The sequence below is a fragment of the Blennius ocellaris genome (assembly GCF_963422515.1).
Source record: "Blennius ocellaris genome assembly, chromosome: 2".
Lineage (NCBI taxonomy): Eukaryota > Metazoa > Chordata > Actinopteri > Blenniiformes > Blenniidae > Blennius > Blennius ocellaris.
The window spans coordinates 27,287,014-27,301,490 of record NC_137651.1 but is presented as its reverse complement, the minus strand read 5'-3'; the positions used below and the strand labels follow the sequence as shown (position 1 = coordinate 27,301,490).

The 14,477-nt window shown below is 41.7% G+C and overlaps 1 protein-coding gene across 1 annotated transcript in view; it reads left to right on the top strand.

The window, feature by feature from the left end:
- Nucleotides 1–14,477, top strand: part of LOC308141017 (roundabout homolog 2) — a gene marked incomplete at both ends in the record, with an annotated part of 84,650 nt that overhangs the window by 25,006 nt on the left and 45,167 nt on the right. Inside the window, 4 exon segments of the mRNA XM_080511019.1 lie at nucleotides 1,394–1,551; nucleotides 3,936–4,056; nucleotides 4,159–4,297; nucleotides 9,552–9,679. Of these exon segments, the coding sequence (XP_080367145.1) occupies nucleotides 1,394–1,551; nucleotides 3,936–4,056; nucleotides 4,159–4,297; nucleotides 9,552–9,679 (546 nt within the window).

Sequence of the window (14,477 nt, the reverse complement as noted above, 5' to 3'; positions counted from 1 at the left end):
CCGAGGCATGGGAATTCTAGAGCCACCAATTGATCTAAAACACGTGTCTTTGCACTGTGGGAGGAAACCGGAGAAAACATGTGACCTCTGCACACAAAAAAAAAACCTCCTTGAATCGGGGGCTAGTCGTACAGCGCTAACTGCTCCTCCACTGTGCGCCAGGTACAAATACAGAGCCATTAAAGTCAGATATGTTGGCTTGTTTCTCATGTAATCTTCCACAAGAAAATGCACTATTAACCTTTAATGTGATAACTCTCAGGACGCCGTGTCCATTGTGGGGGAAAGTGCTTTACCAGCGCGTGTCTGTGCGCCGCTCACCGCCGTACACGTGCTCTCAGAAAGGTTTTTGGAACGACTAGAAAAGGATGCGCTGCCACCCTCTGAACACTGGACCTCGCTGACGGAGAGGGGTGAACGTGGGGCTAATGTTTAGTTCCCTGCCACAGATTGCGGATTGGTAGACGAACAGAGGATCTTTCATCTTTGTATCTGTGAAAGATGCTTAAATATTCATGAAAGCGTAAAGGGAAACTGTACTGATTGATTGTGTCGAATTAATAATATTTGAGTCACGGGGGGGGGGGGGGGGGGGGAGGAACATTTTGGGTTTTTTTTGTTAGTTTTTTTTACCGGATGTGGTTCAATATAATGATTTTTTTTTTTTCTCCCCGTTGTTTGAGGCGTCGGTTCACAGTTCACGCCGAGGCTTTCATCTGTCACTCACAGCCAAAGATTAGAAGATAGCAAAGGTCGGCGTGTCAAATTTCTCACGGCGTTGGCACCCGCCGGGTGGCCGGAGCTCAGTTCAGGGTCGGAACCACACAGGCCAGCTTTTTTTTTGCTGCTCCAGCACTGATTCTGCTGGACTCGGAGCTCCGCTGCACATTTGGTGAGATCGCAGATTTGAGCCAGAGACGGCGCTTTCATTAATGCAGAGGCCATCTTTTTTTTTTTTTTTTCCCCCCTCCCTCACACATCGTCTAAATTATGAATGCGCTGTTATTTGTTTACTCCGTGTTGGACTGAGAGATGTGCATTATTCATCTGCTCCGACAGGAGAGACAGTGGCGGCAGGACGCAGGCTGGGGAAAACATTAAAACCAAGTACGCTGGAATAAAGGCATTTCTGGGGATTTGAAGCAGCCGTGCACTCGCGAGCCTCTCTTTCAATGAGCTAATTTTCAGCCCACCCTCAGCAAAAAAAAGATGGTTCATGGAAAGAGCAGCGTGAATCATTTCCAGGACAAATTGCGCTCCCCTCTGTGGCTTCACAGTGCGTCTGCGCTTCCGCTCGCTGATCTGTGGGTCTGATTTCCAGACTCTGTTTTAAGCACATCAGACAGTCCCGGGCCTCCGAACCTAATTGGATTTCTTTGTGTTTTCTCCTCAGTCCTGAGAGACGATTTCCGTCAGGCCCCGAGCGACGTGGTGGTGGCTGCCGGTGAGCCCGCCGTGCTGGAGTGCGTGCCCCCGCGTGGCCACCCCGAGCCCGCCGTGTCCTGGAAACGCAACAACGCGCGCGTCAGCACCAAGGATGAACGCATCTCGGTGAGTACGCCGCCGGAACGCCGCCGGACGGATCAACTCGTCGGTGCTGCAGTGTTTTAATTGTTTTGCTCTGCGATCGTAGGCGGAACAACACCGGCCTGCCGCTGATTAAAAACACACGTAGACATTGAAAATCTAACTGACAAGTTGGAGTCATTTTGGAAAAAAAGTCACACAAGCACGCAATTGAAGTGGAGCCTGTCAGTTCAAAATGGCTGACTCTTCCTGGCCATATTTGTACTTGCTCACGTTTGATTTGCCAGGTATGTGCATGAGTGAACTTGTATGTCAGTTTTAGGGGTTTGGGGAAGGTGGATCAGTTTTACTTCTGGTTTTGGTTAGTGCCTGGTCGACTATGACTATAAAGCATATAAAATATCTGTCATATCTGTCTGAATGTCTGTGGCGTTTGTTATCTTTGTTAGTTTTTTGTGTGTTTTTATTTTATTCTGTTTTTCTCAAATCGCTCATATGGAGTACTTTTCTTTCTTTGTATTGCCTGTTTAGTTATTTTATTGGGTTTTGCGTGTGTCAGTGGTGAAGAATAGGAGGAGGACTTGACAAGCCAAGGCTTCTCCCTGGCCCTTTTCGAACAAGTCGAATGTGTATTATATTGAAATAACCTTTTTCAAATAATACTTTTTATTCCTTCTTTTCCATTTGGCTTGTCTAAATGTTATTGTTCCTTCGTTCGAAATAAATAAATAGAATTTCTCGGAACTTGTCCTGAGCAAACAAATGAGCTCCGACAAGAGTTAGAAAACACATATAGTAAATACACGTCGACTGTTCTTTTGCTCTCACTGCAGATCCATTACATGTTTGGTTTCTCTTTATTGTTTTTTGTTGAAACCTGAGAAGTAAACTTCCAATTATGAGCTAAACCTCCACCAGGTTTTTTCGAAGTGTTGTGGAAATTTCCAGTTACCCATTGGAATATGCAGTATGGTAAACAAACAAATGCACAAAGCAACTACATCTTGTGTAATTTCAGGTTATTTCATTTTTAAGAGCAAACATTCAGCGGCCATTTCTCTTAAATTTTTTGTTTTTTTTAGCCACAAATGACTGAACTCAGACTCCTTGCACATCGTCATGATATCACATTCAATAGATTCCTGTATTTTATGCGTTTGAAAACATGCAGTCCACTCCAGGACTTGCCGGGGGATTTTAGTGACAATACCTGTTGTTTTTTTCTTTTATACGTTTCTCGTTGACAATAAAAGTGGAAGCTTCAAAGCCAACAATGAACCAAGGCCAGTAATGAATAATGTCATTATTGTTATTCTTCTGCGCCTCCGGCCCACATGCACCTTGCTGATGTAAATACTTACCGGTGCATTAAATGTGTATGAACACACAGCTGTAAATAGTCCACAGTGAAGCACAATACACTCACTAAAGGCTACAACGCATCACTCAGCTGTAATGGAACATAAAACGTGTTTATCGCTGGTTTATCTGCAAGTATTTCACACTGGATTCTAATGAAATATTCAAAGTATGTACAAGTTTTTTTAATTTCTTTTAATTCTCGTGGTTTTGCCCAACAAAGGCATAATAGTGTTTATAAATGTACCATAGAATCTCTGTGTTTTGTACTTGTTTTCTTGGGATCCATAAATGTTGCGAGATTCAACAGAACTGCGCGGCACAAAGTGGGAGAGGAACCGATTCAGACTGACAATAGTTTCAGTGGGTCTGAATGCAGACTTGTCAGGATGCTACGAACCGAGAAATATCTGAGAGTTTGCTGTCACTTCACCGGTTTTGTTCTCAAGTGTATAAAAAACAACATCTGGACAGTCTGTGATTGTTGAAGTCAATCAATCAAACTTTATTTTTGCATTTTTATGCAGATCAGCTTGAAGTCGTTGGCAGACGGGAACAAGAAAACAAAACAACCAGACAGAAAAATATCAAGAAATTAAATGAAATAGAACTGTGTTTTTGTGATTACGGGATGTCAGAGCCTGACATATTACGCAATCGTGGTTTTGCATATGTTGACCTCTCCTAAATGCTAAAGGTTTAACCTCAAAGGGTTCATCCTGATCATTAAAGTTGTTTCTGTCTGCAGTCGGAGATAAAAAACTGTTCTTTTCTCCATTTTCAAGTTATAAGCATTCACTGCAATCTTTACATATTATAAGATTATGTGCAAAGTATCCCATCTACATGCACGGTAAACCACTTCCTCCAATAAATATCCCACAATAGCTGTTACGGTGCTTCGGACGTGGAGGGTTAATGATTATCTTTCTGCAGAGCCTATTCCAAATGTGCTGTTTTGCATGAAAGCCTGAGACAGCAGTGGGATCTGTCAATTTGTGTGTCTTTATTCAGGACATTTTTTTGGGATTAATCGTGCTGTTTTTCAGATGCGCGGGGGCAAACTGATGATCTCTCACACCAGGAAGAGCGACGCTGGCATGTACGTTTGCGTGGGCACTAATATGGTCGGAGAGAGGGACAGCGATCCCGCGGAGCTGGTGGTGTACGGTGAGCACAACGCGCTGCATGCAGGCGCCAGGCGCCTCGGGAGGAGCGTGAAACCGTACGTGGTGGTCAAAGCCGTTTTTTTTCCCCTCTTCCGCTCTGCAGAGCGCCCCGTGTTGGTCCGCAGGCCGGTGAACCAGGTGGTGATGGAGGAAGAGACGGTGGACTTCCTGTGTGAAGTCCACGGGGATCCCGCCCCGACTGTGCGATGGCGGCGGGAGGAAGGCGAGCTGCCCCGCGGGAGGTGAGCGTGACAGACGTGAGGCGGGACCAATGGAGAGGCAGAGCGCTGACGCACACTCACCGAGGCCCGGCTGGGAGCTTTCTCAGCTCGTGACCCAGAAAACATATGCAGAGCAACTGCTCATTAATTCATGCCTTTTTTATTAGTCTGCTAATATAAATACATTAATGGAAACGACCAAAGAGGATTCATTAGCGGGCTGAGTCGTCCTGGGTTATTTAAACTCATTGTAAGGTACTTTTAGTTAAGCTTATTAAATAATTACATTTAAATTATACTTTTTTTTTTCCATTTCACAAATTTATACTAAATAAATTAGTTTCTTTCACAGGCAATATTTTTATTAACATAATACGTATATTATGTTATTGGATTTTGTGTTAAATGAATCACAAGTTGTTAAACGTAGTTTAATGCAAACATTCAAATTGACACATTTTAGTTGCTTCAAGTGAAAAATATGTAGTTTTCATGTCGGGCCACTAGTGGACCCTTGTTGTTGTTTGTTTTGCAATGACACACACACACAAACAAAATGCTATAAACATTTAACAATGGGAGAACATTGGCTTTCTAGTGGACAGATGGCGACATTGGATTGTTATTACGGTGACTGTCAAAATAAAATGACCAAGCCCCAAGAGAAAATGGACTGGGAGTCTTGACACTCTGGAGGTGATTATTTTTGTTATTGTCCATCTCAATTATGGTGTCCATGGTGTCCATGGTGACCCTGCACAGTAGCCGCTTTTCAGAAAAGTTGCGATTTTCATGGGTTTCAACCGTGTCTAAGCCATTTTCAAAAAGTTCCCGGCACCGATGTCGTATAAACCGACGCCCAAAACACAACAAATGTTTTAAGTTTCCACGTGAAAATCTTATGTCACAAGCAACAATCATTTTAATTGACATGTTATGGAAATCTAAAATACCAAAATCTCATAAATCTGAATGAATAATTGGTGTTTTCGGCTCATTTGTACCAACAGGAAGCAGAAGGCACCGTCTCGCGTCGGCAACGATGACGATTGAAGCAATATAGAGAGGCAGACCATGTAGTAATTAAAAAGGTTGTGGGTTTGAAGCCGAGTCCAAAAACATACATTTGAAGTTGACTTGTTTTCCTTCAGTATGAATGTGAGTGTCTTTGTGTTTGTCCTGTGGTGGACCGGTGACCTCTGCTCCTCCTCTGCTTTCACTCGACACTCCGCTGGGATCTGCAGCTCCCTGCAAGCCTTTGTTAACATCGGGCAGAAGACGGATGGACTTTATTCTAGTTGTTTACTAAATTCATGCACATGCATTGTGGTGCGTTTCCTCAAGGACTTCGAAGTGCGAGGCTTGGCTGTGAACGGACAACAGAGGAAGTCCGACAGGCGAGGTTTTTTTTTTTTTTTTTAGAAATACTTGAAGCGAAACACAATACAGCAACAACAATATCTCCTGTAAGTTCAGCCAGACTAATAAAATAAACACACATTCATCCATCCAACGATCATTAATTCCTGCAAACTTGTAGCTCTTTTTTCAATTTTTATTCATGTAGAGAGGGAAGTCCTGGGACCTTGGGAGCGTCAGTCTTTGTTCCTCCAACACGTCAGATTGTCATGAGTTGTAATTATCAGGAAGACGCTGAAAAACATGTAAAGGCCGCGGCCTTCAAGGACCCGAACTGCCAACCTCTGATGTTGGCTAAAACAGCAGGGTGAGGTATTCCAAGGGAACAGACCAGACTGAAGCAGTGAAGGAATCCAGATCAAAACCAATCCTGGGGTCCAAGACTCCCTTTGGTGGCGTCAGAGATCACCGGGGGTCCGGCTCTGAGGTCGTTACATAACCACGAGTTTGCACCACAGTTCTAAAAGTGCAGGTCTTAACGAACCAGTTCAGGTTGACCTTTTCTGCTCGTTTTATATTTCAGTGTTTATCAAGAGGCCATTAAGCATTTATTTTAAATCTACACCGAATACTGCAGTTCTTTTTTCTTTCTTGTTACGCATATTGAGTGAACGTTGTGTATTATCTCCAGTGTTGCAAAGTGTTAGTTTTTTTTCTATCAGGAAATCAAACTATGGTCACCTCAGGGCAGCTGCAATCGGCTCAAAGGAAACGGAACAGAGAGAAGACTTGAAACAGGAGGAGAGTTAGTACACATTGCAGACTAGACACAAATAAACCAGAATAATGAATCTACAACATAGACGAGGCCAGAAGAATATCTCAAGGATGTTAAAACGAGGGATGAATGCATTAACATGGATTAATCTGTCATGTTGCTTACTCTGAGTTCTTCCTCCTACACTAAAGGTGTTCAGTAAACATGCTAAGTGCAGATATATTCCCTTCTTTCTTGAGCCTGATTGCAAAATGAAACACAATTCATATAGATTAAAAATGTGCTGTATTCAATCTTTATTAATCAAACTTGATCTTCAGCAACATTGTGATTAATCTGATTAAAAATTGTAATCATTTAACACCAGTTAAAACACAAGAATAAAGATCCGCTGACCAGACAAGACAAGAGCTGCTGAAAACAGAGAAATTGTTCCTTAGCAGATTGTTGTTTTACACCAGCCGTCCAATGTAAACCAAGTTCACTGAGTAGACGACTGTCCACACCTTGCAGGTTCAGTTCAGGGGAACTAAACCTGGCTGCGGTTGCTCTGGTTTGCTTGAACACTCTGTCATCCAAACCTGGGCGCACACCAAACAAACTGACGGAGAGCACCTCAAACATCAGGTCCTGGTCCACTTCCAGAGTCGCTTCGCTGTGTTTTTGTGAAGTACGAATGCATCACGGGGAAAAAAAACCCAAAACAAAACATCCAAACAAAGCACACATACGATGTACCAGCCTTCAAAACCATGAAGGATGCTTTTATGATCCCTCAGCGGCTTCAACTAAATCCACAATAAACCCACAAACGTTGTTTAGCCCGACACAAAGAATTGCTGGTGAAATTAGGAAGGTTTTGCGGCGTATTATGTGTTTTAAAAGTATCTAACACCCTCTTTATCGGCAGCTTTTGCTTGATGTCAGTGTTTATGTGTGACAGTGAAACACATCGTGACAGATATTTAATAAACATTGTTGAATGTTTCTGTAGAGACATGGTGTCGTTCTAAGGCTGCGGTGCAGATGGAGTCGGGGCCCCTGCAGTAAATATGCAGCTACAAACACGATAGTTTAACTCCGTTTGAAGGATCACACTGAATGTATTGTTTGATTATACGTGCAAAATAAAACATTTTTAAAAAGTGTAAATTGGGACAATTAACAGTTACTGTAAGGTGTATTTTTCTAATTTCCGGAAGAGCAGAGCTGCTAAAAAAAACAAAGCTGGCAGAAGACTTTCGTTTCATGTTTCTTTAATAAATGTTCCTTGTTTCTCGCTATGAAGAAGGTGAAGCAACAACAAAAAACACACGTCTGCTTTAGTTTACACACCAACGTTTTCAAGTGGAAGGGCAAAACTTTTAATGTCTTTTTGGGTGTCCCTTTACAAGATAGTGAAGGTCAGAGCCACTGACAACGCCACTCATTTGAGTAGGTCTCCAAAGGTAGAGCTTTTTGAAAACGGTCAGACTCCGTCTCTATATATACAGCAGAGATGCTGCTACTGCGCACCATAAGAAGTAGTTTTTACGATGAAGTTTATAAACAATGTTTATATCTAGAGTGTCATGACTCTCAGTCCATTTTCTCCTGGAACCTGGTGCATTTATAGCAGACAGTCACTGTCATCATTACAAAAACAAACAGCAGCACCCACTAGTGGCCCGAGATGAAAACTACAGCGTTCAGCGTTTTTACAGTTTTCATGTAAACTGACATTGTTTTCAAAATGTTGCTTTGGGAACATGAAACTTTTCTTAAGCGAAAACGCAGAAATGATGCGTTTTGACTTGAATAGTTGCGTAGGCCGGGCTTCAAGCCGACAAGGAGGTTCGCTTGAAGTATAATGACTTCCGGTGCGAGCTTAAAGGCGTAAATACATGTGGGAAACCAACAAGAAACAAGCATCTTGTAAATTAAATGCACTTAAGTACAAATGCAATGACTTTTAGCTAAAAAGCAAAACTTGGGTTTAATGAGGGTATGATGAGGTGAGCTCAATGGTTTGACCTCAACTCTTGTTTGATGCTGTTTTCAAATCCCATAAAATGTCTAAAAATAGCACGTTTTAAAGCTGCAGATGACGTGTATATTTTTTACTTCTTAACAGATCTGGATAAGAGGGGGTGAACACATAGTTTTCCTCAAAAGCCACAAAAGCTGGATCTCAAACCGTCGCCCCACTGGCCTTCAACCGCACATAAAGCATTTATAAACCTTTAATTACTTAAAAGAATTGCCATAAAATTTATGCCCAGCCGTGACAGATAAAATGTGATTTAATCAGTGCATGTATATCTCCTGCATCTGCTTCTTCTCAAAACTTATTGCACCTCTTCTGCTGCGAGCGTGAAACAGATGGTAAATTAGATTTTATGCGGCAATGAAAATGTCTTCAAAAGTCTTAAATTAAAAACTTGGCGATTGCTGCGGAAATCTTGTCTGGGGATGTTTATCTTTTTAGTGAGATTTAAGGTTTGTTGTGGGGGCCAATGCGCCTCCATGTGAAGCATTGATTGGAGACCTTATCATTTAATGTAGGTATTGAAGAGTCTGACCGGCTGCCGTGGCAACAGAGTCAGTGTGGTGTGGCGGTTTGTTCGTCTACATGGTGAACAGATACAAAATTGAAAACGTCAAGTGATCGTTTGTCTTTCGTGTTCTACTCTTATCTTGTACTTCAAAATTGTCTCTTCTTTGTGTTGCTTATGATCCTCAAAATAAAGTGAATTAGCACCATTTTTCCTCCGCTGAAGTGTCTGGAGTCTGTTTGCGCTTGGCGATTTTAAGTGATCTTTCTTCTGCACCGTAAAGATATAAAATGCTTTTGTTTAAAAAAAATAAAGCAAAAGTAGTCATAAGCGCTTCAAATGGATTGTGTTTGAATAATTTTTCCTGGGACTGGATACAACATTAAAGATAAGACACATTGTTCCACTTCTTTCCAGATAATGTCACCGGATTGAAAAAAAAAAAAAATCCTTGCAACAGGTTGATTGACAAGAATAGAACTGACATTATCTTGTCCTGCCTTTTTTGCGCTCCACAGATTAATATGGTGATTTTTTTTTTCTTCCCCCTTTCCGCTATGTCCCTGTGTGAGCTCTTTCATTATCTCCTATTTTATCTTCCCAGGTTCGAAATCCGCAACGGCAACAGTCTGCGTTTGTTCCACGTGAAGGAGCAGGACGAGGGGACGTACACCTGCACGTCTGAGAACAGCGTGGGCAAGACGGAGGCCTCGGCCATGTTGCAGGTCCACGGTAAGAAAAACCGCGTCATGCATATTGCATATGAGCGCACGCAGACGTACTTAGGCATGCATTAAAAAAAGAAGAAGAAGAAGAAGAAGAAGCAGCGGCTCTCAATCTGAACCCATGTTGTAAAAGGTGGAGCAAAAATCACATGGCAACAGCGTCGCACACAAAGCCTGTTCTCACGTCACGGCCAAAAGCGACGTGTTTTTTATATCGGTGCGTTTCGCTGGCGTCCCGTCCGGCGCCGCCGCCAGCAGCTTATGCTAAACCGTATGGATTACGCCATTTGACAGATGTTTGGTAGATGTGTGCTTTAACTCACTGCCAGAGAGCAGTCTCAGTATTAATAAGACATGACTCCCTCGCTCTTCCTGTCTCTTTATCTCCCTTCCGCTCTCTCTCGCTCTCTCTCTCGTGCCCTTCTTTTCCCTCCACGCCGGCTGTGTCTTGGTTTAAATAGTCTCAGACGACTTCATCCACTAATGCTTTTATCAGTGTAAATGAAATCCGAGCTGAGCAGTTCTCTCGTCACTCCTTTTTATTCTTTATCAGGAGTTCTTTTTCTTTCTTTTCTTTTTTCTCTCCATGTGATGCTTTTTTTTTGTTTGTTTTGTAGCCCAGCGTTTCACCCGTCTCATTAATTTTCCATCTCTCTCCATCATGTTTCAAACCCTATCATCATTCCAGTCGGACCGCGCCCTAAGTTCACTTCCCATCTAATTCATCTCCAGTTTATTCAGGGAAAAAAAAACCCAAAAGAGCCCGTGTCAGTTTGTTATTGGTATCCTTAATGGTTTTTAAAAAGCAACAATCAAATGCCTAATGGTGTAAATAAATTCCTCCATTAGGTGCTGACATGTTGACAACATGCCTGTTGCTGCAGTCAGCCATTCTGTAAGCCGCAGACGCACAGACTTAATGTATTCCAGATTAAAGACTGAGTCTGGAACACACATCTGCCGTGTTGAGGCGAGTGAGTCGGGATAATGTGACACCGTGTAAATCCTGCACTCGTTTGCAGCTACAGTGGAGCAAACTGCAGCTGAAAAGCTTTTAATTACAAACGGAAGTCTTGTTCGACTTCATGTCGCTTGAACGTTCAACCCCAAATTGTGATCGCATTAATCTGCTCTTCTTGCATTTCATTACAGCCATCAGTCGGGCTTGCATGGGCTTTTACCTTCTGAATATATAGTACATAGTGTTATTTTTATAGAAAGATCATGGGTTTTTTTTTTTAATGACTGAATGGTGTGGAGATACTCGGTCTTCGCTACAGGTGAAAGACCAACGTGGTTTGGATCCTTCGTTTCCCATGAAGCTTCTCAAAGAGTCAGCAACAACATTATATTTTCTTTCATTTTCATAGGCTCTGCTCGGTGATATGACTGCAAAACCATCAGGGCATATTTAAGGTCATGTGGGAAAAGGAACTTTTATCTCCATACAATCTCACCAGGTGTTTTTAATGTGAAGTTTACGAAATATGTTCCCGATAAAAATAATGAAAAAGTGGTTTTTCACTGCTCGTAGCGGCTCACTGACTCATGGGTGGATTTGCTGTACTGGATCTTCAGATGTAGATGTAGTCTTTGCCGTGCAAGTTGCTGCAGAGTAGCAGTAGTTACGCTTGTTTGTTGACTTTCTGATTGTAAAACCATGGATGTTGAGCATGGTTTTCCTCATGTCTCTTAACCACGGCGAGCTCCCTGACCTCCTGACCTGCAGCAGGAGGTGAGTTCAGCAGAACACATGATGAAGAGACCACCTCCTGCCCACACAGACCTGAAGACTGAGCGGCTGTGAAAGAAGCATCCTGGACCTGAGCTGTTAGGATCACGGGGGTTCGTTTATACTGAGAAACTATGAGAAAGTCTTTGATGGACCAACAGAAGGTGGTAACGGCGACAGAAACACCGTGAATACATCATTAACCTCCCCTCAGAGACATTTATATCAACGACACTCGGGAAGGAGATACTGACTGGTAAAAACCTAAACGTATAGATCCAATAGAACCAAACTCTACTTAAACATCTCAACAAATAAGTTGTTTAAACCCTTCAATCCCTTATCGTGTCCATATCAGTCATTTCAAAATGTTTAAAACCGTGTAAACAACTCCATGTGCCATTTTAATAGACTGTTTTTTTAACTGAGTGACACTTTTTTGTGATTGTATGATGATCATGTGACTTATATGCTATTATATACCATCTGAAACCACTAGATGTCACTGTATGACAACAGAATCCAGCTTCAGTATCACTAAAAAGCCCCATTATTACCGTATGTGTCGTAATGTTGACCACAAATAAAGCTACACCGCGGGATTTGAGTAAATATCCAGCAGACAAAGCAGCAGAAACAGTTTGGAGGTCCTGAGACCCTTAAGAAACTTTTTTAATAGATCTGACTTATAGTCCAGGCATTACGGTAGTAAACATTATTGGACAGTATTAAACTGAGAGAAAATAAATCACAATCTTTGCTTTAAAAATCCACAAATTTGAATTCTTTCCTCTCTGTATTCCAATAGAAGATTAGCTACACACTTTCGATTACGTACATACTCCTTTTATTGTTATTTCTTTAAAAAATGTCATATATATATGACTAACTGGCAGCATTAGCATTGAGCACACATATCACTTATTATATATATATATATATTTTTCATATTTTTGAAGTATATGCATCCTGTTTTGACTGGAAGGAAGCAACACTTTACTGAAGAAATAGTGCAGAATATTCCCTGATGACTATTTAATTCTGCATTTCTGACCGATATCACCTCATAAAATGTTGGTAGTAAAGTTTCTAAATATGGTTACTCTCCTCATTTATTCTCATAAATGTTTAATTTTCTCCATTTTTGGCCACAAACTTCTAAACACGTTCTTATTCTTTCTCAAACAATTGCAATAATGAGAGATAAGTCAGTGTTCTCAAGCTGAACTCATTAATGACACAGCAGTGTTATAACACTTGAATAAAGGAAAATGATCCATATTGTACAGGCGAAAACACACGTTTTTCTAAATGTGGTATTCTAATATAGGTCTCATCCGATGTTTCTCCCCGGAGCAGCAGATAAGAAATGAATTAGATACACGGCTGTGGAGAATGATTATCTTTCTTTCTGCAGGCACCATTTTTATCTGGAATTCACTAATTGGGAAAGAAAGCCTGTTCTCCAAGAAAAAAATATTCTCTCTCTCTCTCTCTCTCTCTCTCTCTCTCTCTCTCTCTCTCTCTCTCTCGCTCTCTCGCTCTCTCTCTCTCTCTCTCTCTCTCTCTCTCTCTCTCTCTCCTCTCTCTCTTCTCTCTCCTCTCTCTCTCTCTCTCTCTCTCTCTCTCTCTCTCTCTCTCTCTCTCAGACAGCAGCTGCTCGTCAGCCTCAAACAGACAGTGAAGATACATCTCAATAGTTCTTATGCAAATAAAAAAAAAAAAAAAAAAAGGTGATTCAAAATTACCCGTGAGAATTACCACAGACTCTCCTGATGAGAGTCGGAGCTGTAAACAAAACAAAAAAACAACAACTTGAAAACATATTAGGAAGGTCTCAGGAGTTAATGACGTCAGATTCTGTTTGGAAACGTTGCGAGGAAAAGGAACATCCACCAAGACGTCGTCACAGCATTTTGATCAAAGCGTGTCGTGTGTTCGGCGACACGCGCCCCGTGTGAATAATGAGACGCAGATGACTCAGATCTTCAGCTCTCGTGGGGGATCCAGGGAAATGTGAGCTCTGTGTGTGTGTGTGTGTGTGTGTGTGTGCTGAGATTTATAGGGAGGGTGAGTCCAGGCTGGAGACGCTTTGGAGGGAAAGTGAGAGCCGGTGATTGAGGCGGGGAGGAGGAAGGTAGTAGTCAGTGTGAATCTACAGAGGATATGCTGATGATGATGATGTTGATGTTGGATAACGCAATGATTTGACCCGAGCTGGAAATTGGCAGCTCTGCCTTTCTCAAAATAACTGTGTAAATGTCATCATGGATGGTGCTTGGCTTGTGCTGCAATGTTTTTCTTTTCCCTTCTGTGTGAGGACCTGGAGGTGATTCCTCTCATTAAAGAAGGCAGCGCTGTCAAAGTGCAGCGATAGATCAAAAAGCTCAGAAGGTTAAAGGCACAAGTCTTAAATCTCACTTGTTAGGAGCTAATGAGATCTTTATTGATGGAGATCCGGGTTACCAGCAGGGGCGCGAAGCCGCTAAACATATTTTACACCACATTTTAACACAGTATTCTTCATTTTATGACTTTTTACACCTCTGCGGCTGCATCAGACGGCGGTTTTTGACTACAGCGTGCACGTTCTGGCGGTTTTATACGAGCTGTTAAATACACCCCCCCTCTGAGATTAATTTAGTTTTTTTCTTCCCTGCCTGTCAAATTAATATTTTCTGGACTCTGCATGTTTATGCCTTAACCCGTTAGCAGGAATCACTTCACTTTGACTTCCAAACTCAGTTTGGTTGAAAAAACTTCAGCATTCGTGGTCTGAACCATCCCGTTACCACCGATGTTTGTTATGAGGAAACTATATAGCTTATATTTAGAGTTTATTGTAAAAATAAATACTGAGCAAACATAAAATTGTGGGTTTTTTTTTATTTAACCGACTTTCCGACAGGAAAATGGCTAAAAGACTATACAAAACTGAGATTATCAACATATTATATACCCAGACACAATTATATAATAATAGTAAAATTAGTCTGTAAACAAAACACAAAGGGAATGGTTTTGCACATTTATAGATCAGTGGAAGTTTTATAAGAGCAAACTTACTACAACA